Source organism: Trypanosoma brucei, chromosome 9, assembly GCF_000210295.1.
Source record: "Trypanosoma brucei gambiense DAL972 chromosome 9, complete sequence".
Classification (NCBI taxonomy): Eukaryota; Euglenozoa; class Kinetoplastea; order Trypanosomatida; family Trypanosomatidae; genus Trypanosoma; species Trypanosoma brucei.
In genome coordinates, this window is record NC_026742.1 from 939,529 (window position 1) to 963,081 (window position 23,553).

At 49.2% G+C, this 23,553-nt stretch overlaps 10 protein-coding genes across 10 annotated transcripts; 1 reads left to right on the top strand and 9 right to left on the bottom strand.

Annotated features, from left to right (window-relative positions):
* Positions 1-150: 150 nt before the first annotated feature.
* On the bottom strand, positions 151-732 carry TbgDal_IX4150 (60S ribosomal protein L11, putative; the record flags this gene model as incomplete). Its single annotated transcript, XM_011778303.1, has 1 exon — positions 151-732. The coding sequence occupies one exon, from the start codon at positions 730-732 to the stop codon at positions 151-153; it is 582 nt and encodes a 193-aa protein (XP_011776605.1).
* Positions 733-1,136: 404 nt separating this feature from the next.
* TbgDal_IX4160 (ADP-ribosylation factor, putative) lies at positions 1,137-1,706 on the bottom strand (the record flags this gene model as incomplete). Its single annotated transcript, XM_011778304.1, has 1 exon — positions 1,137-1,706. The coding sequence occupies one exon, from the start codon at positions 1,704-1,706 to the stop codon at positions 1,137-1,139; it is 570 nt and encodes a 189-aa protein (XP_011776606.1).
* Positions 1,707-1,879: 173 nt separating this feature from the next.
* Positions 1,880-2,260, top strand: TbgDal_IX4170 (conserved hypothetical protein, unlikely; the record flags this gene model as incomplete). The annotated part of the gene is made up of 1 exon (XM_011778305.1): positions 1,880-2,260. One exon carries the CDS (start codon positions 1,880-1,882, stop codon positions 2,258-2,260), a length of 381 nt encoding a protein of 126 aa, XP_011776607.1.
* A 669-nt stretch (positions 2,261-2,929) lies between these two features.
* Positions 2,930-3,637, bottom strand: TbgDal_IX4180 (hypothetical protein, conserved; the record flags this gene model as incomplete). The annotated part of the gene is made up of 1 exon (XM_011778306.1): positions 2,930-3,637. One exon carries the CDS (start codon positions 3,635-3,637, stop codon positions 2,930-2,932), a length of 708 nt encoding a protein of 235 aa, XP_011776608.1.
* A 2,226-nt stretch (positions 3,638-5,863) lies between these two features.
* On the bottom strand, positions 5,864-11,437 carry TbgDal_IX4190 (hypothetical protein, conserved; the record flags this gene model as incomplete). The annotated part of the gene is made up of 1 exon (XM_011778307.1): positions 5,864-11,437. The coding sequence occupies one exon, from the start codon at positions 11,435-11,437 to the stop codon at positions 5,864-5,866; it is 5,574 nt and encodes a 1,857-aa protein (XP_011776609.1).
* Positions 11,438-12,246: 809 nt separating this feature from the next.
* TbgDal_IX4200 (huntingtin interacting protein (HIP), putative) lies at positions 12,247-14,709 on the bottom strand (the record flags this gene model as incomplete). Its single annotated transcript, XM_011778308.1, has 1 exon — positions 12,247-14,709. The coding sequence occupies one exon, from the start codon at positions 14,707-14,709 to the stop codon at positions 12,247-12,249; it is 2,463 nt and encodes an 820-aa protein (XP_011776610.1).
* A 404-nt stretch (positions 14,710-15,113) lies between these two features.
* Positions 15,114-15,683, bottom strand: TbgDal_IX4210 (hypothetical protein, conserved; the record flags this gene model as incomplete). Its single annotated transcript, XM_011778309.1, has 1 exon — positions 15,114-15,683. The coding sequence occupies one exon, from the start codon at positions 15,681-15,683 to the stop codon at positions 15,114-15,116; it is 570 nt and encodes a 189-aa protein (XP_011776611.1).
* Positions 15,684-16,809: 1,126 nt separating this feature from the next.
* TbgDal_IX4220 (tetratricopeptide repeat protein, predicted) lies at positions 16,810-20,898 on the bottom strand (the record flags this gene model as incomplete). Its single annotated transcript, XM_011778310.1, has 1 exon — positions 16,810-20,898. The coding sequence occupies one exon, from the start codon at positions 20,896-20,898 to the stop codon at positions 16,810-16,812; it is 4,089 nt and encodes a 1,362-aa protein (XP_011776612.1).
* Positions 20,899-20,952: 54 nt separating this feature from the next.
* Positions 20,953-21,330, bottom strand: TbgDal_IX4230 (conserved hypothetical protein, unlikely; the record flags this gene model as incomplete). The annotated part of the gene is made up of 1 exon (XM_011778311.1): positions 20,953-21,330. The coding sequence occupies one exon, from the start codon at positions 21,328-21,330 to the stop codon at positions 20,953-20,955; it is 378 nt and encodes a 125-aa protein (XP_011776613.1).
* An 872-nt stretch (positions 21,331-22,202) lies between these two features.
* On the bottom strand, positions 22,203-23,168 carry TbgDal_IX4240 (hypothetical protein, conserved; the record flags this gene model as incomplete). Its single annotated transcript, XM_011778312.1, has 1 exon — positions 22,203-23,168. One exon carries the CDS (start codon positions 23,166-23,168, stop codon positions 22,203-22,205), a length of 966 nt encoding a protein of 321 aa, XP_011776614.1.
* Positions 23,169-23,553: the final 385 nt, after the last annotated feature.

Sequence of the window (23,553 nt, forward strand, 5' to 3'; positions counted from 1 at the left end):
AGGGCCGTAACCAACAGCCAACGGAGAAGCTGTCAAGGGGGGCGTGCAACTGAAAAAAAAAATGTTACAAAAGAAAATAGAAATGATAAAGGGCACAGTATGACTCAGGGAAAAGGCCCCTCCAATAGGTGGAGGCAGCCCTTAAAGGTCTTAACGGCGGCGACGGCGAACCATCGACTTCTTTTTCTTGGCTTGGAAAATAATACCGTCATGTACCTTCTCGAACCACTTCATGGCCTCCTCCTTACGGACACGGTGGTTGAAGCCCACACGGCTAACCCTGCGCTTCCGGTGCGCCACGCGCTCACCGCGGCGGCCGAGAACGACGTAGAAGTCCATACCATAGATACCGGTAGACGGATCATATTTGATACCAAGATCAATATGCTCTGAGATACCGAAGCCAAAGGAACCTGTGTCAGAGAAGTTGTAGCTCTTTAGCTCAAACTCCTTAACCTTCAGACCCTTTTCCAGTAGTTCCTCAGCCTTCTTGCCACGCACAGTGCAGTGCACGGCGATCTTTTCGTTACGCCGGATACCAAACGTACGGACCGTTAATCGCGCGCGGGACAGAACGGGAGTCTGTTCGCAGAGTTGCTCGAGCACCTTCGATGCACGGGTGAGACGATCACCAGATTCACCCACGCAAATGTTAATGCAGAGCTTCTTTACGACAATCTCCCGCATCGGGTTTGCCGCCTTCTTCTCAGCGCTCACCTTTGCCTCAGCCATTGTCAAGAACGGAGGCTATCCCTTTCTACAGCCACTACATGCGCAGGACAGTGGAGGGAGTGCATTACGGTAAAGTTCAAACCAATAAATAAATAAGGGTGCGGTTGTATGTGTATGGGGGGGGAGGGGAGGAGGGAGGAAAGAAACAACCAATTCAACTATAAAGCAGAAGGGTCTTCCGACAGCAATCACGGAATAACACATCCACAACCTTGTATCTTTCGGCAAAAGCATGCGGTGACTGAAACTGTCAGGTTGGAATCTCCCTTCTTCAGTGTCTCGTCAAGATGAGAAGCAGCACGCAACCGCCTGATGAAGGGAAAGTGGGAAAAAAAATACAAATATGTCCTCTACCTTCGTGCACGGAAGAGTCCCCGATAACGTCTTTAACGTCGCTGGGCAGTTCAATGCGTATCGGGTAAGTGACTGCACAACCAGTCTAAGCCCTCAAATAATCCTTCTCCAGTTTGAGCACAACATCCCTGAACATACCATTGGCGCTCGCGCAGCAATGGCCCGAGTCCCGCTGCACCCTGCTCGCGGAAGCCCAATTTATCAACAAGCTCTCCGGGTGTTAACCTATTGGGAAGATCCTGTTTGTTGCAAAATACTAGGAGAGTGGCCGAAGACAACAAAGGTTCTCCAAGCAACTTAGTCAACTCACTCCGCACTTCCATCACCCTATCCCGGTCATTACTGTCGACGACAAAAATAATGGCATTGGCGCCTTCATAGTAATGCTTCCAGAGGGAGCGAAGAAGCTTCTGCCCACCAACATCCCAAAGATGAAACTTCACGTTTCTATATTCCACTGTCTGCACGTTGAATCCAAGCGTAGGCACTGTCTGCTGGACTTCGTTCAACTTTAACTTCCATAAAATTGTCGTTTTTCCAGCCGCATCAAGACCCACCATGAGGATAGTTGCATCCTTCTTGGAGAAGAGCCCTTCGAACCAACTCAGCACGTTACCCATCACTGCTCGGGAAATTGGCCCTTTCCGTCACAAATCTTGAGTAATCTCTGACACTTCGGTGTTTTTTGTTGTTGTTGTTTTTTTTTGACACCTTCGGCGATATTATGTTTTTGTCTTTTTTTTTTTAATTGTTTTCGTTTCACGTGATGCCTGGCTAGAACAAACACGTACCTATGCTTTTATGGATGTTGCTGTGGTTGTTTTCAAGAGTTGACGACGCAACAGCAGCAGTTGCAAACCGGACAGATAAGTCGTCACCAATCTCTCCTTTCCTCAGCCCGGGGTTCCTCCCGTCCAAAACAAAAAAAATAATAATGATAATAATAATAATAAAACGGACTATTTTCCACTCCGCGTACCCCTTTTGGTCTTTTCTCTTAACACTTTATTTGTGTTTATCTCCTTCCCTTTCTCTTCCTTTTCTTCTTCGGTTTGACTACACGCCTATGGTGTTCGTACTGCGGCAATTACAGTTTCCTCCCTTCTGCCGTCAGACAAACCCCTTTTGGCTCTGTCCTTTTCCACTTTCCTTTCGCCGAACCCACGAGAAATGACATCGATAGGGGTGAATGTTCATCCCCACACAAACACATACGCATACAAAGGAAGAAGTGATTTTTTAAAAAAAAATTAATTGAGAGAAGTGTGCCACAGCTACGATGGCGATAGCGGTAATTAAAGAGCGCACAGATTTGAGGTCAGACACACCGCGTTAAATTGCAAATGCCCGCACATTAGGATCGGAAATGGACAGTATAATAAAGAGAGTGTGCAAACACAACCGCATTCAATCCTTCACTATAAAGGATAAGTTAGACAGTATTCTGTTAACCCAAAATAAATAAGAATAAAAGGAATGCGACGCAGTTAACAAATATTGTCTTGGCTTTCAGTTGCTTATATGACTAAAAAAAGAGATTCTCCTGCGGTGAGTCACCTTTTCCCCCGGGTCACTGACACCTCCATTCTCCCTTTAAGGCGAGTTAAACGTTTCAGTTGGTATGACGAAACGGCAAAAGCACGTGCACAAACACCCGCATATGGTGTGTCCCGCGCCACTGATGCCACTCAAAATTTCACTTAGAAGGGTATGCATTTCTTTTTTTATTTTTTACTTTTTTTGGGGGGGGGGTACTCCTTATGCCGCCATTCACCAATAGCGGAAGGGACCTCAACACCGCATGCTAAGAAACCAACAATAAAGAGCACGAGATACTCCCAACTTACCTCCACTGCACCTTCTTCTTTTCTTTGGAGCTCCTCAACTGTCCATTCCGCTTCAAGGCAGTTGTTACGGACTTTACTGGGGCTTTCCTGCTTTTCTTCGGTAACGGACTGATTGTCGTTTTACCCGCTAACAAAGCCTTCGTCTTAACTGTCGTTTCTTTCGCTGCGTCATTACACCCCAACACAAACTCTTCCATATCATTTTCTTCATTTTCCTCAGTCCTCATCCCTTTATCATTGCGGGCCTCTTCAGGTTTCGATCGGTTATGTTCCACTTGCTCTTTGGTCATACGCGCAATATCCTCAACGGAGAGGGCGTGACCCGCTACGGGAGTTGTGGCGCTGATAACTTCGTATTGGCACGTCACGGGATGTGGAGCGTCCGGGTTGCTCTTACCGTAGTAATTAGTGGTTGGCGGTTTAAGTTTCAGTGGCTTGTTGAAATCAGGCGACTCCCGTATAAGTTGCTCGTAGTTATTATTGAGGCCCTTGCATGTGTGCGGGACGTTATGGTCCATTTGGGGGTTCACAAAATGAAAACGTGTCTCGGGATCCTGCAGCGGAACCTCACTCAAACCGCCCTCCGCCGCGAGTTTCAATTTCCCATTAAGGCGGCCAATGCGTTTTGAGACTGTTGCCGCTTCCAACTGCGCACGCTGACGGCGGTGCGCCTTCTTCCACTTTGAGCGGGTGGACTTCGCCATGATGTTGGTTCAACTCTACCCTCCCTAACCAGCTGGCTGTCAGTGGCGTGTAAAGTTAAAGGAGTTTAATGTTTATTTATATATTTGTTTTTTTTAAAAAAAATAGAAAGAAGAAAGAAAAAGAAGGTGAAAAGGGAGGGTAATGCATGGAAACAAGTCCAAGCAAACGGATAAACTGGGGGGGGGAGGGGAAGACATATCAGGTTGATAATTTCGTGGGAAGTCATGCATATGTAGAGTCAGGATGAAAGAAAGTGACGACATGAGCCACTCGTGCAAACACAAAATGAGCGAGGCTATTCCCTATTTTCCTTTTTCCTCTTTCTGGAAGGTGGAAAGGGGCTCCTGCGCGCGCTCACCATCGTTGCATGGATGCGGGAGCAGATCAGCTTTTTCACTGCATGTCGGTGTATGAACGTGTGTTTCTGTGTGTGTGTGTGTGTGTGTGTGTGTATTTTTTATGTGCGTGCTACCAGTCACACCAGAAGGGTAGCAATAAAGGGGGGAAGGTAGCAGGTAAGTAGTGAAAGAAACACAATAATTATAATGATAATAACAATTATAATAAAGACGGAAATAATAATAACGAGAAAACTTCCGGCCGCTTGCATGTGCCGCGTGTGCCTTAACGCCCCGGATTGTTAGAAGTTGATCCAATGGTAGTAAAAACAACCCATCATACCAGTTGGAAGGAAAGAAAGAAAAGGGCAGGTACACGACGGCGGAGAGAATACTGGATGAGCAAACAGCGAAAAATAAACGTAGTGAAAAAAAAAAGGGAGAGCAAAGCCAAATAAGTGTGCATGTACGTGTCTGCGCAGCAAAGGAAAGGAGGAGGTGAAGTTATCCCACAAAAAGGACAAGATGAGACTAACGAATGAAAACAAAACAAACTCCCCGCTCATCTTCTCTTCGTTTCCCTCTTATACGTACGCACATAGGCACATACACCACATGCCGCCCACATTTTAGCCAGTAAAACCCTTCTTGGCAATGTGCACCTCACAACTACCAAAGGGTTTTCACTGAGGAAAAAAAAAAACCACTTGTACATCCGTTTAGCGCACATCCTTTTCTTTTTCTCCCCTCTTGCACTCCCCATGTTTACCTGTGCGGCAACTGGGAACGAAAACGAAAAAAAAAAAGTTCATAAAAGTCACAACGAAAATGATTAAAAGATGGACCCCATGTGGACCAAACACACACACGCGCACACAAAAGTGGAATAAAGAGGAGGGGGGAAAAAAAGTAGAAAAAAGAAAAGAAGGAAAAATACGGAGTCATACATGACAGGCATTACAGGGAGAGGGGTGAAAGAGGGATAGTTAAGACTGACAGCGCAAAAACAATAACAACGACAACAACAACAGTCACATGACAAGTACAAAAGAAAGGGAAAGGAGGAGTAGAGGAAAAGGTGCGTGTGCGTGTGTGTGCGTGTGTGTGCGCGTAAGGAAAGAAAAAAATGAAAAATGTAATATAATAAGAATGCGCACAAACACGTACAATTCTCTCCCTCTCAACCACACTTATATTAACCTATACAAGCACACGCTCACATATACGCACATACCCATACACGAATACACATAAATATATACGTATGTGTACGTGCGTCCGCACATTATCTCCTCCACTTTGGCATTCGTGCCTCCTTTTTTACCCTCTTTCTTTCGAAAACAATTTGCGGTCCCCACCCCCGCCCCTTCAAAAACAAAAACAAAACAACTCTTTAAGCAGAAGGTAGCGCGGGGATTGCATCTCCCACCGTTTGGTGGAGCGGAGTAAACCACCATCGTTCGTTGTCGTTCATTTCACTACACTTCCCTCCTGTCTTAACCTCCTTTTTCACTTCCACTCCCTTCTTCACCAAACAAAATTTCTCCTCTCCCTCCCATATCACTTTGACGAACAAACAAACAAACAAACAAACGAGAGGGGAGGAAACCTTTTATTAGTCATAATTGTGCGTTTCGATGCAATAAAATAGTAAAAACAAAAAAAACAAAAGAAAACTAGTTGACTACCCACAACGATTCACAACCCTCACTTTTCCCACCTTCCATCGTACATGCAACTCATTTCTCCTTTCTCTCAACCTTTCGTGTTTCAACTGAGTATGCGAGGCGACACACCTTGTCTTACACGGTGTGCTGCTTCTAACCCAGCAATCCAACATCATTCAATAAGCTCATTATCCCCTCTTTTGTCACCCAAGTAAGGTTTCTACATGCTGTTCGTATCCCCAGCCCCTTGTTGATGAATTTTTTCTAGGGAAAATTCCTCCGGCCTTCCATCCAAACTTTGTGTTGCCACGGGACGCGGAGCCCCCCCCGCACCTTTTCCACCATTACCGGATCCAACGGAAGTAACAGTAGCAGCGGCGGTATTAGTATTAGTAGTGGTACCTTCAGCTCTCTGCTGCTGCCCCAAAGGCTGCGGCCACCGCTGCTGGATGTGTACGTTATGGTGAATAAAGTGGTGATGATGATGATGGTATGAATGCTGCTGATGGTTATCGGTAACCACGTTGCCTACTTTGCCACAGTCAGGCATTCCCAGAGCACTGCTCATTGAAAAACCAGACGGGCTTGTTGCCCCCTGAGACGCAGACGAAAACACTGAACCACCGCCCGCAGCCTGCTTCTGAAAGGGGGACCCAGCCTGTGCAGGGGAGCATAGGGAAGTGGTTGCGGTTCCTTCCATTCCACTCATTATAGAATACATGGGAGATGGTACCATCATCATCGTACACCGTTGATGTCTCCAGTGGCCTTGTGCTTGCTGCTGAGTGTTGCTTCGCATCTTAGGGCTGCTCTGAATATGGTGATGGTAATGCTGAGGCGCAGAACTTTGTTGATGATGGGGATATGATGCCTGGCGATGTGTTTGATGTGAATAATGATGAAACTCAATCCCTTGAGTGGGTGTCTCCGGCTTCAACCATTCCTTTGGGTCACCGACATACGACTGCAAGGGCTGCTGTTGATGCTCTTTCCCCGGAACAGTTCCTACTGCAATGGTGGTCATTGAATCCCTATTAATTCCGCTGCTCGTAAGGCCACCAAACGTTGCAGTCCCTAGAGGTTCCGCTGTCAGACTAGGTGAAGATACCACAGGTGTAGGCGCCTGTTCCTCCAAAGCATCGCTATGCCCCGCTTTGTATTGACTCGCTTTCTCCCCGCCATTGTTATTACTACCGCTTCCACGATGAGAGCTTCTCCCACGACCACGGGACAAGAAGTTACCAGAGACACCGGAACGCGCACTTGATTGCGTGTTACTGTGTGTCGATGAACCATAAGCGCTGCTTTGTCGCTTCCCCGTTACCACAGTATTGGTCGCGTTGACGACGCTATCGTTTGTTGTGTCACCCATTACTCGATGCGGGAACATCTGATTCATGTCATACCCCTGATATACAAACGGCGCCATAGGGTGTTGCTGATAGGCGTCAGGACGGAAGTGAAGCTGCGCCTCAGTGGTGTACGGCATGGGGTGATAATACTGTGGCATTCCTGGGTATGGGGAGTTGACGCCACCAGGGGGAAACATAAACATCGACAACGACGGATCTGCAACAAAGTTCATCGGTTGCTGACCCGGCAGCACGTTCGCATGCGTGGGGTTGGTTGGCACGTAAGTGGGGTCACAATTTCCCGCATTTACGTCACCCATCGCTGGAGCACCTTTCACCATCTTGGAACCTGAGGCCAACGGCGCATTTGGGAATGGAGAGGGTGACACAACACTCACTTCCGCGTCCATAGCAGACGACACTTCGGACGCGGGAGAGGTGGCCGACACGGCGGCAGTTCTCGTCTCCGCCCCCACGTCCTCCGAATCACCTTCAGACCGCTTGCCCTGGCGCCATCCCACAGGCTGTCCTGAACGTCCCTTTGTTGCATCACTAACATAAGTGCCGTTCGCTGGCAGACCCTTTCCCCCCCTCGAACTTCCTGTGCTTCCGGCCGACCCATCATTTACATCACGCAACCCAGAGGAAGCGTTGGCGTTTTTGCCTCCTTTACGCCCGTGTGATTGGTCACGTGGTCGAAGGGAGCGCCCACCAGAGGACAACTCATTTCCATCATCAGGGAAATTGAGCTGAGAAGGAGAAGTCGAACGTTCTTCGATCCCAGAAGACAAGCGCCCCCGTGATGAAGGAAAGAGTGTGCACCTATCGTTTTCCAGTGCTAGCTGCGGGTTCACCTGTGGCACTTGCTGAACCTCACCATGATGTAGTTGCTGCATTTGGACAGCATTGTGAACCTCTATCAGCTCCTTGTGGGCCGTGTCGGGCGAAATCCACTCTAACACCTGGCGAAGCGTGCAAACATTACTTCCATCACCGGTCAGAAGAGGTAGGGGATTTGTAAGTGGAACAAACATACAGCACAGCTCCTGAAATGCGCGTGTGTGCATCATGTGGGCAGTAATGTCGTACTGTACATCAAACGGTGACGTCATGTAAAGGTGTTGGCCGCGCTGCTGACACTGCTGCGGTTTTGGAACAACTAAAGAACTACCGTCTGGTCCGAACCGCAGTCCCTGAGTATCATAGTTAAAAACGAACCCATAGTAATAGCAAAAGTCGTTGAACAGGTGTCCAAGCGGTGACGTCGTCAGCAGTCGGTGCACTGTACAGCGAACTAAATCATCTTCTTCAACTGACTCGGCTTGTGATTCTGTCCCCACTTTCCTTTCAGCATCCTCGTCAGGTGTTTCCGCATTCCTTTCCCCCTCGCCGACAGGTTCACCATCCTCTACCTCTTCCGATGGGTGCTTCGCATTTACATCCCCATCCTCCACTGCACCGGAAACACTGAAGGAGCCACACTCCACCATCGGGTTAGGACAAGTGGGACCGCCTGCGGCACTCTCATCAACCACGTCATCGCAGCAAACAATATCTCTACCATCGAAATCATCTACTGCAGCAGTATCCACTGCACTTTCATCAAGAGATTGGGAAACAACGCTACCAGGCACCGTGACCACAGGAGCCTCCGTAACATCTGTGTGTTGTTGCTGTTGTTGCTGCCACTCATCAAGCGCTTCAGCAATCTGGTTGGGAGGGGAACCACTTTTGGTGGGAAGTTGCGCTTCATCAACACCCTTAGCACCACCGCGTACCTCCTCACTTTCCATTGAGAGAATGAATGACTTAAGTATACCCTCAGTACTCAGTCGACTGTTGCCGCCTTGCTGGTTGCTGTGTTGTTGTTGTCGACTGAGAAATTGCCCTAATAACATACCCGTCACCACAGGAAACCTATCGTCCGGAGAGGATGGTTTTTGGTCGGCTGGAGATGTTGTACCGGATCCGTGGTGGGCACTGGGAGAAACCTGAACACGTAGTGATGGGACGCAGGGTGAACTCCTCCCTCCAGTGGGGTTCCTAGGATCCAGCTCACAAGGGTTTTGAACACACGGCTGTGCCCCATCCCCCACCTGCTGCTGGCGACGGATCTGCTCTCTCAGCGTCTCCTCAAGATGCTTCGATATCTCGTTAAAGAAATGATGTACTAAGAGATAAATGGCGAATGAAGTCATGTCCCCGGGTTGGGAATCACCTATCCCCATCTGTCGTACACAATGCTTGAGAAACAGGATAAGTCCTCGCGATGTCGGGTAGCGTTTCAGCAAACGGTTAGTTAACTGCATCGATCTCCAGTGCTCGCCACCAGCAAACGATATGTCGCACCGAAGCCCTGTCATTTTCTCTGTAACCTTAATAACCGGTACCCGTGTGGAAATGATAGTTTGCACCTGATAAAGAGGACCATCAACTGTGGGAACATACAAGCGACGACGCCCTAGTGGTGGTAACGGAGGCAGCGGTGCGGATGTAAATGACGGTATACAGCTGTGTAAAGCTACTGCGGCCGCGTTGGGACCCACCCGTGTGCTGAGAGCGTAGTCGCGCTCAATTTGCAGTCGGTATTCCGCCTCCTCCTCCTCTACGCGCAAAATACAATCGGATTCCGGCGGCTCCACCGCCATTGCTAACAAGTTTTCCTCGACCCCCGAACCAGTAGTATCCACCACGTTGTTGTCAACCGATACTACTCCCGTACTTTCCCTCAAGCTACTGCTATTACCAGGCTGGTGCATGACCTCCGTCTCGAGTGAGCAACCCTCTGCTGGTTCCAAACTCAACCCCTCCAACTCTTCTCCGCTAATACTCTGAATAGCCTTAGATAACTGTTGAATCGCTTGCAAAGGGGCTAGAGGCTCGTAGCCTACAACGAGAATATCAATGTCACTCGAAGCGAGCGCGAGGTCAGTCGTAATCGAACCGTGCATCCGCAGGCGCGCTCGTGGTCCTAGAACTTTGGTAGTGATGCGCTGTATGCGAGAAACGAATTCATGTCGCTCCTGACGATCACCCCCACGGAGACCCAAGCATGTGTCTACGTATATTTGCAGAGAGGAAACGAAGTAGTACGAAGGTAACATCGACCAATGTGGGGTGCCACCCGAAACATCTATCATTTTGGATGTATCACCTTGTAGCGGAACTGGGTATAGTAACTGCTGCTTCTGGGCCAACATCATAGCAGTATGCTCGGCTACACGCTGCGCGCCATCGGGCATAGAATCAAGCATCATATTTCTTTGGAATGGAAACCCGAAAGGGCCAAAGGTCTCCTCAACTTGCTGTTGTTGTCGTGCCTTATGACGTCGGGATCGATGCGGAGTAGCGGGCCGCGCCGGGCCTGATTTATCACCCGAAACCCCTCCGTCAAGACTATTAGAACCTTTACCCAGTTCCGAAGCGCTACCGTTGTTGTTGTTATTGGACTTTGGTCCAACCCGTGACGACTGTTTCCGAGAACCGTCATTCGACTTCCCCTTATTCGTTCGACAGGAAGTTTCAGAAGTTACAGCGTGATCAATACTGCTAATACCACTTGCCGAGGGCCACCTTCCATGTTGCGGATCATCCAGAATACGCTCGTGTGGTAAAGTGGAAGAAGTGGGCGGCGCCGCCGTTCTAGCACGCTGTGGCACCTGCTGAGTTTTTGTTGTTTCTGCTGCCCTCCCCCTCGCCACCTTACGGGGTGGTCTAATCCCATTAAGAGAAGATTCAGAATCTTTTGCTGGCCCCACACTTCTTTTCGAACTTTTCGCCGTGGGTTCCTCAATTCCATGGTCAAGGTCACGGCGCTCAACAGTGTTGCTACTTTCAGTATCTTCACTGACGCCGGTACCCACACCTGCTGTTGTATTATCCTCGATAAACCCCCCTCGCGTGATTGGAACAGAGTTCAACGTGCACGGGGAATCGGCGCTGATTTCGTCGAGTACACACGCTACAGGCAAAACAGTAGCACAAAGCTGCGGTGGAGAGTTAGCCTGCGCCATCTCTTCATCTTTCAGCTGTGTGCAAACGTCACTACCAGAACTATTTTCGCATGCGTTATCCGTTTGTGCAATATTTATGTGTTCAGTGCTTTCTGAAAGATCCTCATGCGCTACTGACACGCACGCGGCCGCCGACGCTACCACGTCAGCGCTACTGCTCCCACACTGGGACACATGACGTGATGGAACGAGTACCACCTCTGACGACAAATACTCGTCAAGCGGAAAGAACAAATCGCCGTGTGCACGTACGCTTTCGGCACCTTCCAAGTGATCCGACGGCGAGGAAGGTGTTTCCAACGGTGACCAATGCTGAATTTGACGTTCATGCAGAGAAACACAAGCGCCGCTACTATCCTGTGGGTCTATGGGACTGTCGTGCAATTCCCCTTCCAACTCGTTACACCCCGGTTTGGAGTCAAAGCTCATTGTTCGGCAGTTCAAACACCGAAAACAATGCGGTAAGCGGGTTAAAAACTAAAAGCAGGCCACCTGCAGCGCACAAAAATAAATAAATATATATATGCCTATCTCGCTCAACACGCGTCTTTACGCAAATAATGACGCGTGCGTTCGGTCGCTTTTTGTTACCCCTCGCCCAGCGATGCTCCTATGTTCCTTCTAACTAAGTGCGCACCCCGGTCGTAGCTTCGTTTGCTCTAGTTAGTCTCTGCGGCTTCACGAAGTCTGCTTACCCTTTTTGAGTTTCCTACGCACCTCCTTTCTCCACTCCACCCGTTGATTTGCTTAGTTTCCTTTTCCGTTCGAAAAAAGAAATATTGTTTTTCCCTTGTTCCTTTTCCTCCGTTTTCTCTTTTTTTTTCTTTTAGTTTTAGTCAATCACTCCTATTTTTCTCCAGTCTTTCCCGTTTCTCTTAGTTTCCTGTGGGGGATCTCTCCTTTACGTGCGTACGCCTGCTTTTCCGTTAGTGAGAACCTCTCTCTCTTTTCCTCTAGGGAAAGACAGAAAGAAACAGTACTACGCGATCCACTTTCACGGGGCGAACGAACAAGAAAAATAAAGGGAGAATCAAAACAAAAGAAAGAGATATTTCGACGTGCCGAAATACAGTGATAGTTGTTAACAGCAAACGAATACAATGCAAATGATTCATTCCATGTGAAAGGACGCAAAAAATGCTGTGAGTCCCTATGTCTGGTTTAATAAGAATGGGGATATCTTGCAGTAGTAAGAAACTGATAGGGGAAAAGCAGCCTCATACACGACTGCAGTACTCCTAGGCACTAGGCACAGTGGAGCCTTTCATGGATTCAACAAAAAAGGAAAACATCTCACGCGCCCTCGACTCCACCGTTTGCCACTCTGATGGAGTAATATCAGCCTTTATATCCGTAACAGTTACATCAGCACTGTTAGACTGCACCATCCTCTGAAAAAGGCGCATCGCCGCATCATCAATCCCGGAGGCTGATACGGATGGGGCGTTTACAACAGAGGAAGAAGGGAGCGCATCAGCTTCTTGTGCAGCTTTATTCACACTTATGCTCCTTGTGAGCTGTTCAAACCGTAACAGATTAGCGTCAACATAACTAGAAGGCATAGAAGGTTGATGCTGCGAGTTCGCAGCATCCGTAGGTAAGTGGCCTTCGCAGTGGTCGCCACACGGCAACTGCATCTCCTGATGTTTTTTCACAATATCCTTTAGCCTCGAGCTGATGCCAGGTACAAGATATTCACATTTGGCGAAGTCTTCACGAAGCATGAAGAAGCCGCGTAAATTTTCCACGGTACCGGCATCAAAGAGAGAGTACGTACGAGCACCTAACTGGAAACACCACAAACACTGCGACGGGTGCTGTACATCGTACATCGTAACACCACGAGAAATGTACCACAACTGCCTAAGAAGCATTATTGTTACTCCTATGAGGACTACAGGAAGCACTGGCATCATGTACGCCTCACTCAAGCGTTGTAACGTGGTCCCTCCAGGACTGATACGCGATGAACTCCATCCAACAAGAAGCCACATGCTTACCAGGAAAATGGCATGAACCACGAGAACCGTAACGTACAGCCGGTGGTTCCCGGCACCAATACTATTGGCCAACCAGGGACAGTAATGATCGTAACGTAGCACGATGCGATTTGTGTACTGGCATCTCTGAGCCCGGAGCGGCTTCCTGACCATGCATTGGGTGTCGAAAGTTGTTTTCGTCTCGTCTGGCAGTACGCCTTTCGCACAAAAAACAGTTTTGTGGATTGCGGCCCGCTGTGCTGGGGTGGAGTTTACAACGAGTGGATCCCGCCGCGCAACGATAGCCCCACATAGGAGGCTACCGACGCCACATAACAGGGTGAAAATACAGTACAAACCAGAGGGAGTCGGTTGTCTAGACACATAATGTAACTGATACACGCAGCATCCAGCCAGCGCTATCGTGTATCCAACAAAACACCCAGCAGGGTACAGCGACTTTGCCTCCGTGGTATGAAAATTTCTGCTGCTAAGGCGAAAACTAACGAACAGGCTAAAGAGTGCAGCACCACGAATTAAAATCATTTCATTCGTTAACGTTGCACACAGAACCATCAGAGCATGCACAACAATCAATCCATCAGCGAATACCAGAGCGCCTTCGAATGATAACAAGTTCTGTGATGGGCTGTTGCCGCAAGCAAAACGCTGCAGCAGCGCCTCACGCCCACTAAGGGAAGTTTCCTTGCAATACGCCTTTAATAAATTGTAAACCTCCTTTGACCTAACCCTTCTCTCCGCAGCGGTTGGGCACCACAGAGAGCGTATATTAACAAAACGTTGTAACCACGATCCGCCGACTGCAGACACACCAGCATTATTGGCTGCAAGTTGCAATGCTGTAAGTCCGATTACATCCGTTTGGTTCACGTCGGCTCCACAACTCAGGAGTGCACACACTAACGCTACGTCTCCACCAAGGACTGCGCGATGCAACGGGGTGTAACTGCTGCGCACCGCTACTGCAGACATAACGGAGGTTTCTTCAGGCTTTAGTTCCTCACCGGTGGAGGCCTTTACGCATTCGCCTTCGCGCGCATTGACGTCCATCCCAAGTTGCTCAACGAGGAAAAGGATTACAAAATTAGCCCCTTTGCCACCCTTTTGGCAGACGAAGTGAAGCAAGTCTTCACTTACTACCTGATGTAGAAGGGAATCTACGAAGCACTGAAGTAACTGCAGTGAAAATGGAGAGCGAGAGGCGTGGTGAAGGACGGTGTACCCTGCATCATCTCGTTGCGTGATAACGGCACCACGTTCCAATAGCAAACGCATGGCCGTAATGTTCCCTTTAGCAGCTGCAACCATCAGCGGTGTCTCACCGGAGGCGTTGCGAGCATTGATATCGGCTCCATTGTCAATAAGAAAACGGATTATCATTTCATTAGAGCACTCACCGAGGAACGGTTCCCTGCCCAGGGTACAGACAGTTGCTATGTCATTCCCCTGCGTCACCGCAACGTGAAGAGCAGTTGCGCCGTCTTTGTCCCGTGCATTCACGTCAGCTCCACCCAGCAAGAATGTCACCACAGACGGAAACAACCAGTCCCCACCTAGAGATTCATGAAACGTACGACCACACAGCAGTAACATGTGAGGCTCGGGTAGCGGGACATCATTCTGCTCCTCGTGCTGCAGATAATGTGCAAGAGGGAAGGACTGACCACCACGCTCCATCATTCGGTCGCGAAAGACCCACATGGTGAGGCCTAATTTATGAAGCTATTCAGATTCCCAATCTGTCGTTCCCCTCGTGCACGCGTTCTGCACTTCAAGGGATAAACAGATGTTATTTTTACGGTAGCCTTTAATACTAGCTGGTTGTACCTTTTAAATCACCCCGGTGCACAGTCTGCACAGGGGTTCTCGACGCACCTATTCCCGGGGTTTTGGAAGAGCACAGAAAAAAAACACAAGCACAAGTCACCTAATTAGTTTCACAGAGCGAGGAGATTAACAGTAAAGCAGATAACCGCAGCCGCGATGGCAGGCGGCCGATTAATGAAAGGGGAAAGAAAAGCGTAGAGGTAAACAAATATCACAACAAAACTTGATGCCCCGCCTTCCCATCCCACATTACGCCTAGCCCCCAGTAAACAACTTTACTACACACGAGGGGACACCTCTGGAGGGTGATGCGTCTGAAGAAACTGTTTGACAACCACTAGCATAGAACGAACCTTCAGTTGAGCGGCATCGAGGTTTCTCTGCCGCTCGCTCAGCAACGCCCGCGCATCCGCCAAAGCCTTCTTTAAAGTCTCTAGGTTGTGATTTTGAAGCTCGGTAGAAGCACCGCCGCTCGCAGAGGCATCGGGTGCAGCAGCAGCAGCAGCGACAGGAACTTCTGCATCATTATTTGTCGCACTGTTGTGCTCGACCTCTTGCAATGCAACCTTCGCACGCCAAACTTCCCTTGCAGCGCTCATGGATGCAGTGAAGGCGGGAATAAGAATGTGATATAGGGCGTGCTCCAGACCTAGCGGTTGCAGTGGACCATCTACTAAGAGTCGCTGTAATATTGCAATATTCTCTTCCTCCTGCTGTTGAGAAATCGTCCCTTCAGCCTTTTGTGCCGAGCCCGCACGCTCCTGTTCTGTTGAAGAAGTAACAGCATCACCAACAAGAAAGGGAGCCCGCTTGGCAGCCGCAAGGAGGAATGACTCAAAGGCACTCATGCTAGCAAACAGTAACCGATTGAGGCTTTGCCTGCTGTTACCTTTGTTAACAACCCCAGTCTGGGGTTATTTGTGGAACACAAGATTAAGACAAGCGACCAAAGGAAAATACAGATGCGGACGCGCAGAAAAAAAACAACAGAAACCAAACAAGCGAATATAAAGAGGTACGTAAGGGTATTCGTCAACACCACAACATCATTTGTTGACCCTTTAAATATTTCTTGTGTGACCAGCAGGAGACCGGACCACAGAACACCTTCCGGAGGTAACACTCAACGAAACAGTCGCCACAACATCCCAATTAAAAGTGGGATATCAACAAGAGGCAGAAAAAAGTAAGGACGTTCATATGCACCAACACCGCTACAATCCCTCTCTTTTATTTCACAGTGCCTTGCGAGCCGCGGCTCATCAACGCAGCAAAGATATCCTTCAGAAAATCTTCAGCGACGCACCTATGGGTAGCGTCCATGTGCCGGGAGCATCGACACTACCAATGGCTATGATTAAAGCTATAACACACATCACATCGATGCAAAAAGAAAAATTGAAAGGAAAGAATTGTTTTAATGTCAGCATGCGGGTGACGACTGAAGAAGATCATGAACAACACACATAAAGCGCAACGGAACAAAGCACAATCACGGGGGCCACCACAGTTTACACCATTAGTCCAAGACGCAAAAAGAGATTGCAGCAAGATCAGTATATATAAATTATACTGTATAGTTTCCTCCACTAAGAAGAAAGGTGTACCAAAAGCAGATACATATGTTTACGTCCAAATAACAAATATGTCTCAACTTATAAATGAAGCATTCACAGAACCCCATACAAGGTACGTGTTCTTCACTTCACTAATATAACGGCGTGAATTCCTCTACTCCCCACCGTTACGTCAATCTCCTCGTTTTGATCTCTCTAATCATTCTATTTTTTCTCCACTCAATGGAACCCCCGGCACTTGACGCTGTCGCCACACTTTTTATCCGACAGATGAGCACAGAGCCGGACACCTCGCTGAAACAACACCGCGCCCACTGCGGTGGGACAACATAACGGTGGTAAGGTGGCGCCAAGAAGCGAGGATAAGTAAGGTAAGCCATAATCTGGAGGAGCTGATTTAGGGTCGCAGCAAACTGTGGCACACATCAACGACATCAGATATCTTTGGATAACTTGGGTGCGCCTCTAGTACCTTACGGCATACTTCAATTGCCTGAAGCAGCTTCCCCGACTTCATTAAGTGGAAGGCCAACTTGTAGCCAACGGATGGGTCACGCTCCTTTGTGAGCAACCACGCATCCTTATAGCAGTTGGCGGCCTCAGAATGGTTTTCATCTAATTCATGGCAGGCACCCAGAAGTAGGCAGACACGGGGACAGCTCTTGTTTAATTCGAGGGCCTTCTGCAGCATCATTTTAGCCATCTTCACATCTTTCTTCTGCACAGACATGTGTGCACTAAGGAGCCGGGCGCGATGCACAGAGTCACTAGTGGTGGGATCAAACGGTAGAAGAACTATAGGTTTAAGTTCGGCTGTGGCCTTCTTCTCGAGACCAGATATGAAGTATGCAATTGCTAGACCAACACGCGCATGAACATTCATGCGTCCAGTATACGCTGGGGGCTCATTGACATCGCTCAATAACTTGCTGTCTTCATCGTCAGCAGCGTTATCAGCTTCTTTCTGGGGCTCCTTGTTATTTGCCTTTTCACTCTGTCCGGCATTCCTCTCAGCGGCGGTGCAAATGCGTGTGAACTCCTTAATTGCGCGTTCTACCAACTGACGTTTTTTGCTTGCAACCCAGCAGTAACCCTGAAGTATATCTCGCGTCTCTCCAGGCGCCATCTGCATCAGCAGTCGCTCAGCGACTTTCACGTTCTCATTCCTGTCTTCGTCACCCATTTGGGTGTCGACCCAGAGTTCTTCATTTGTGGGAACAAGATACATCTCAATCATGTTCACTAACGCCTTCTCGCTCCACTGGGTATCATCTGAGCGAAGTCGCGCAGCGTTGAAAGCCCGAAGGGCTTCCGTACTCTCCTGGCAATAGCGATGATAAAGCCCACGCGCGAAACTCAACGCAGCGTCGGGGCGCTGACCAACATCAAGCATACTTTCCGCACGCTCAAGTACAATCTTCGCGTCACTAAGACGACCTGCATGGCGCAATAGTTGAACATACTGAACAAGTGCCTCGTAATTATTCGGAGTTTTCTCGAGGAGTTGACTAAAGTGGTTTGCTGCGTCATCAAAACAATTCCGACGCACCATGAGGTCGGCGAGGATCACTACAGCTTCTTCGCAAGCGGGGTTGATGCGCAGAACAGCGTTGCATTGCTCTTCACAGGCATTTTCATCGCCACACTGCAGGAGCAAACGGGCACTTGCTAATATTGGTGCCTCACTTGATTCGTCGTACATGCGTGATTCCTGATAACACTCCTTCGCACGTTCTACCTCACCCACAGAAGCATAGTAGCGCCCGAGCTCGAGACTTATTGTTGCCGCCACAACTTTCTGCTGATATATGGTTTCTCGCGTCTCGTTGCGCATCATATTGCGGAGAACATGCTCTTGAAAGCCTCGCGCCTGAAGTAAGGCTTCAGCTGCCAGGTCAGCGTTCTGTGTGTTGCGATTGATTTTGCACATTAGTAGCGCACAGTTCACGCGCTCGATGGCGCGGTCGACACCCTCCCCTACGTCGGGCTCGCTTTGATACGCTGGCGCCTCTTTCAGCACCGCAATGGCATGATCCACAGCCCCAAGGTGCCAGAAGAGCGTCGCAAGATCAGCACGCACAGCAAACTTCGACTTGTCTGATGCCACCGCATCGCGGTAGTAGCGAATTGCTCGCTGATAGTCATGTGTTGACACAAGTGCACGACCAATGAGTACCGCAAGGTCACTGTTATCGGGATCAATCGCTTTGGCCTTCTCATACGCAGAGATGGACTTCTCCGGTTCCTGTATGTTCGTGTATGCTTCGCCCAAGGCTATGTAACTCTGTGCCGTCGCCACTTCCTCTACGAGCTGTTCAAAACACTCCGCGTACATTTGGCGGTTTTGCCGGTGAATAAGATATATGTTCGCCATCCTTGTCTTAGCAGCAATGAAAAAATCACTACGTGGTGGCACTTGTCTCAGTATTTCAAGGGCTCTGTCCACATCAGTGCGAGCAGCTATCATTGCGCTTGCAATAGCCACCCGCCCTGCCTGTGCCGTGTCCTTGAACAGTGCCGTTGCCTCGGCTACAGTTGCACGGGCCTCTTCAGCATCATGAAGTTTGAGGTGAGTTTGTGCAATTAACAGATATAAACTCACATGGTCCTGCACGCTAAGAGGTTGTACGAGCCGTCCCTTGGCGGTGACGTGAGACTTATCCTTAACGACCTTTAGTGCTTCTTGCAGTGCCTCGAGTGCTTCCTTGTGCTTGTTCATCATCCCAAGTACGGAACCGTACAACAAATTGTACAGAGGTTGATCCTTCACCTCGAAATCCAACGTCAGTGCTTGCTCCAGGGCTTGTGAAGCAAGGCTCACATTCCCAACGTATTGGCAAATCTGCGCTGAGAGGAGAAATGCATCGGGAATAGCGTGCTCATGGCGAATATTTGTGGTGATCATTGCCTGTGCCTTGTTCAGGTTCCCAGAGACAAAATATACTTTTGACAGAAGAAGTTGTCCCTCCAAACAGCCGGGAACGTGACGAAGTAACAATTCAAGATGACGCTTACACTTCTCAGCGATGGGATCCGCCTTACTGACAGTTGGATCTGGGGGCTCCGTGCGGCAGTGATGCATGTACTCTTTTGCCACTTCAAGCATCAGTGGTGGGTTGAGTTTAATGTACAACTCCAACCCCGATGATCCCGATCCCACTTCTTGCCTTATTGCCTCGGCCGTTTGGTCAAGAAAGTGTAGCGCTTTTGCCTCATTTCTGTGCCGCCGCCACTGAAGAATGGCGTTGAGGGCACTGAGCTCTGGATTTCGTTGGTTCGATGCCTGAATCTCGTTCGGAAACTCTATCTGTTTCGCTGCGTCATCAAGGTTTCCTGTGAAAATGAGGCAGCGAATTAAACCGAGCAGTGGAAGGACGCTACTGTCTGCAGAGGCGGAGGCCTTCTTGAAGGTTGCGAGGGCTGTTTTGTACTCACCGCGGAGGAGTTGTTGGAAGCCAACTTCAGTCAAATACTCACCTCTCTGTGGAGCCATGCGGTGGGCAGCCTCCGCAAACTGCATCGTAACACCCAAAAGAGGCGGATATGACCCACTAAGGCGCGAGAAGCACTGCGCATACTCAAAAAAGAGGGCCGCATTTTTTGGTTCCTTTTCCTGTAACGCCTCGAATAAGGACGGTAACTGAGCAGCAGCGGCCTCATATCGGGCATCCTTCACCAGTAAAAACAGGGTGTTCAAAGCAAGTGCCTCCAGATTAGTTTTATCTTTCCCAAGAATGCGCTTCGTCGTTTCGGTGCACTGCTCCCAGTCCTCTGCCTTCATGAGGTGCCGAGCCTTCACAATAAGGGCAGGAGTGAAGCTCGGATGGCTGACAATGAGTTTATTGAGTAACTGCTGGGCAGGAAAAAACTGGTACTTGCGCTCAAAGAAAGCGACACGGCCCATGGTAGAGTCAATGTCCATTGGTTCCCCATTTTGACTCTCCATATTCATCACTTTCTGGAAAAGAGACCCGCATTTCTCGAGGAAGGCCCCACGACCAATGCTGAGGTCCACCCACGCACGTATCGTTGCAAGATTTGTGCATTCATCACGATGCGTCTCCTGAACATCCTCATAGCGGAGTAATATGTCCCGGGCACCAGCTGCGTCACCGGACAACCACATCAGCGCTGCTGCCTGCACCCAGCCATCTATACTGTTTGCTGCTGTATCTCCATCAGCATAAGCTGCCAGAGCCCGCTCCGCCGAAGCGAGTCCCTCTGTATCCTTACTTCTGCGGTAGATAAGCACAATACCCATCAATGCGGGTATAACCGTTTCGCGGTGTTGCTGCGCTGATTTGTACTCTCTCAACGCCTCGTTAGGCTGACCCTGCTTGTCGTAGCACAATGCACGCCACACACGAAACAACCAGCTGTCCGTTGATTTAATTGTGTCGGTGCAAACGAGCTCCGCATGGCGCCACAGCTTCTCCCGCGCGTAAAACATCATCAGCGCATAGTTGGTACGTATTAAGGAGGGCATTGCCTCACAACACCGATCAGCTTCGAACCCTTATCTCACTTGTAGTTGTGCTTATCAATATTTAACTTCCACTTTTTTCCAATGAGAGCACCCTATAGAAGTTATGATGGCAGTAACAGACCACGGTATGGGGGAAAATAACCAAAAGCGAAAAAATATTACACAAAGTTTTTTGAAAAACATCCCTCTCGCATACAAGCTTAACAAGATGTATGTAAAAGGGAATTGCACACATTGGAAGGGCGATAAAAGATATGAGATGCAGAAAACCACGCGGATCACAAGCAAGCCTACACTGGGGATAACGAAATATGGAAAGATTAAGAACAGTTGAGCACTTGGGTCTAAAACATTAGTACAAATGCCGAAGCGCAGACACAACACATTACCACCGCAAAGGGGGGAAAACGAAGGATCGCACACCTCACCCATCGCTGCCGCATCACTGTGATAGAGAGACGCTCCCTACTTCCTCTGAAGCGAACACGTCTTATCCAATCCATAACCAACAGCATTTTCAAAATTGCTCTTGTTCAGCAATATGTGACCTCAAAATCTCACTGCAAATGCATAGCCATATCTAAGAGGTCATGACGAATTAAATGTTTCTGATCGAAAGCAGGAAACCCCTCCTACCGCCCCCCCCCCTCCGCTACCTTCAGTCAACAAGACCGCGATGCAGCGGAGTTCAAGTGGGTCTGGAGGATAGAGGATTCGCGCCCCCCTTTGGCTCGCATCGCTGGTCGACATGAAAGGGCATGGGACAGTGAGTCCACGCCTTAGATGGCTGTCAAAAGCAATAGCACCAACGAAGAGGCACAGCATCGCGATGTGAAAATAAAAAAAAAACATGGTCAATGCCAGCGGCTACAGGTTGACGTGCTGCGGTTTGGAAGCAGCATCTCCCTACGGAAAAAGGAGGCAAACCGAGCTACCACTAACGAAAGCGGACAGCTGGGACAGTAACACAACAGCGCCTCTGCCCACCCTTTCAGGTAGTACAAGGGATAAAAACTATCAAGTGACAAAAGGGAGGGCACAGAGTAGACCACCCTGTGGCTAAACGTTATGCCAGTGGCATGGCCCTCTGTTACACCGACGGGAGACCACAGAGGCATCTTGCATTCGCGTGTCCGTGATTACTCTACTCCGAAAGTCTCTGTTATTTGCACATGAGGACTCAACAGCATCGGCACCGAAACCACCGCTCATTGAAAGAGCAGCACGGCAGTCCACAAATACACACGTACACATGCAGCTGCATACTCACACACACCAGGCATTTTGACATACTAGAACACGCATCACCTCGCACCTCGCCGGCCCTCCTCCGTTTCCTTCTTTGATGTTCCACCCGTATCTCTTGACTTAAAGGTATTACCACTGGGCTCCACATGCCCGCCACCTCGACGGGGTATTGGCAACACCGCCGACGCCCTGGGTCTAACCTTCGGTGTTCCGGCACTCACATGAACTGCAGCAACCTCCTTTCCATTTGGCCGAGCCGCCTCCTCCGCCGGCAATCCCCCCACGTGACTTACATTTGCCGCTGATCCGTCTGGTGTCGGTTCTTCTTCCGTAGCCTCTGTTATTGTTAACTTCGATGGTGGTGGTGGTGCTGGCGCGGGTACAGACGGTGACGATAGCTGTGGCGGCGGTGCGAGCAGACTCCAACCTAACTGTCTTGCCTCTGCTTCCACCAGTTCCTCCTCGGTGTGCACTACCGTTACAACCGGCGTGATACACACCCAATCGGCCACATACGGGGGCGAAATGCGGACAATGGGGCGATATAACTCTACATATTGCATATCCCCCATCCGTACCTTGTCCCCGGCGAAGCTGCGATATTCCTGAAATATAGAAACTAACGACCATCCCTGTAGTAGCCGTAGACACGCCGCAACAGTGCCCGTCCTGTGTTTCCCCTTGTTGCAATGAATAAGAACGGGGTGAAGTCTCGTGTCGATGAGGGCAGAGAGAATACGATGCATCAGCGGTTCTGAGATATCCATGAAAGGTTCTTTGTTTCCCTCAGTGGCAAATCGACGAATTGTTATTCCGCTTTCTTCGCAGAACTTTACATTACTTTCCGCATAGTCCTCGGGGCAGAGATATATGATGGTGCGCAACCCCAGAGCACGGATGAAGCGGTAGTTTTTGCGTGTCGGGTAACCGGAACGGTACACACCAGGGCACACCATTGCAAAATTAATAGTTGGAACGAGTTGCTCCCTCACCTCCGGAGGTGGTTGCCCCGGAAGTGTCATGGTGTAACTCCAAATATGTCACTACAGTAATCAATAACGTAAATACGCTGGACTTCCCTTCCCTACAGAACAGAAAAGACGCAACACAAATAAAGGGCCGACCGTCAAGAAGAGCGTGCGCGCAACAGCCCGCAAAACCGCTGCAGCCTTCCAATGGCAGGGGCCCTTGCTAAAAAAAAAAAATTAAAGAAAAAAGCGAGTAACAATGTGGTGAAACCCTGCAGTAGAGGTAACGGACAGCAATGACGTGTAAGCAGCAACAATGTGGGGCGTAGCGCCTTCGAACCGCACGATCAAATATCTGACGCGTTTTGACTGAAGTCAACACTCTCCCCCGCCCGCAGAAATTGTGCAACTCAATATTCATTGTCACTGCAATCGCATT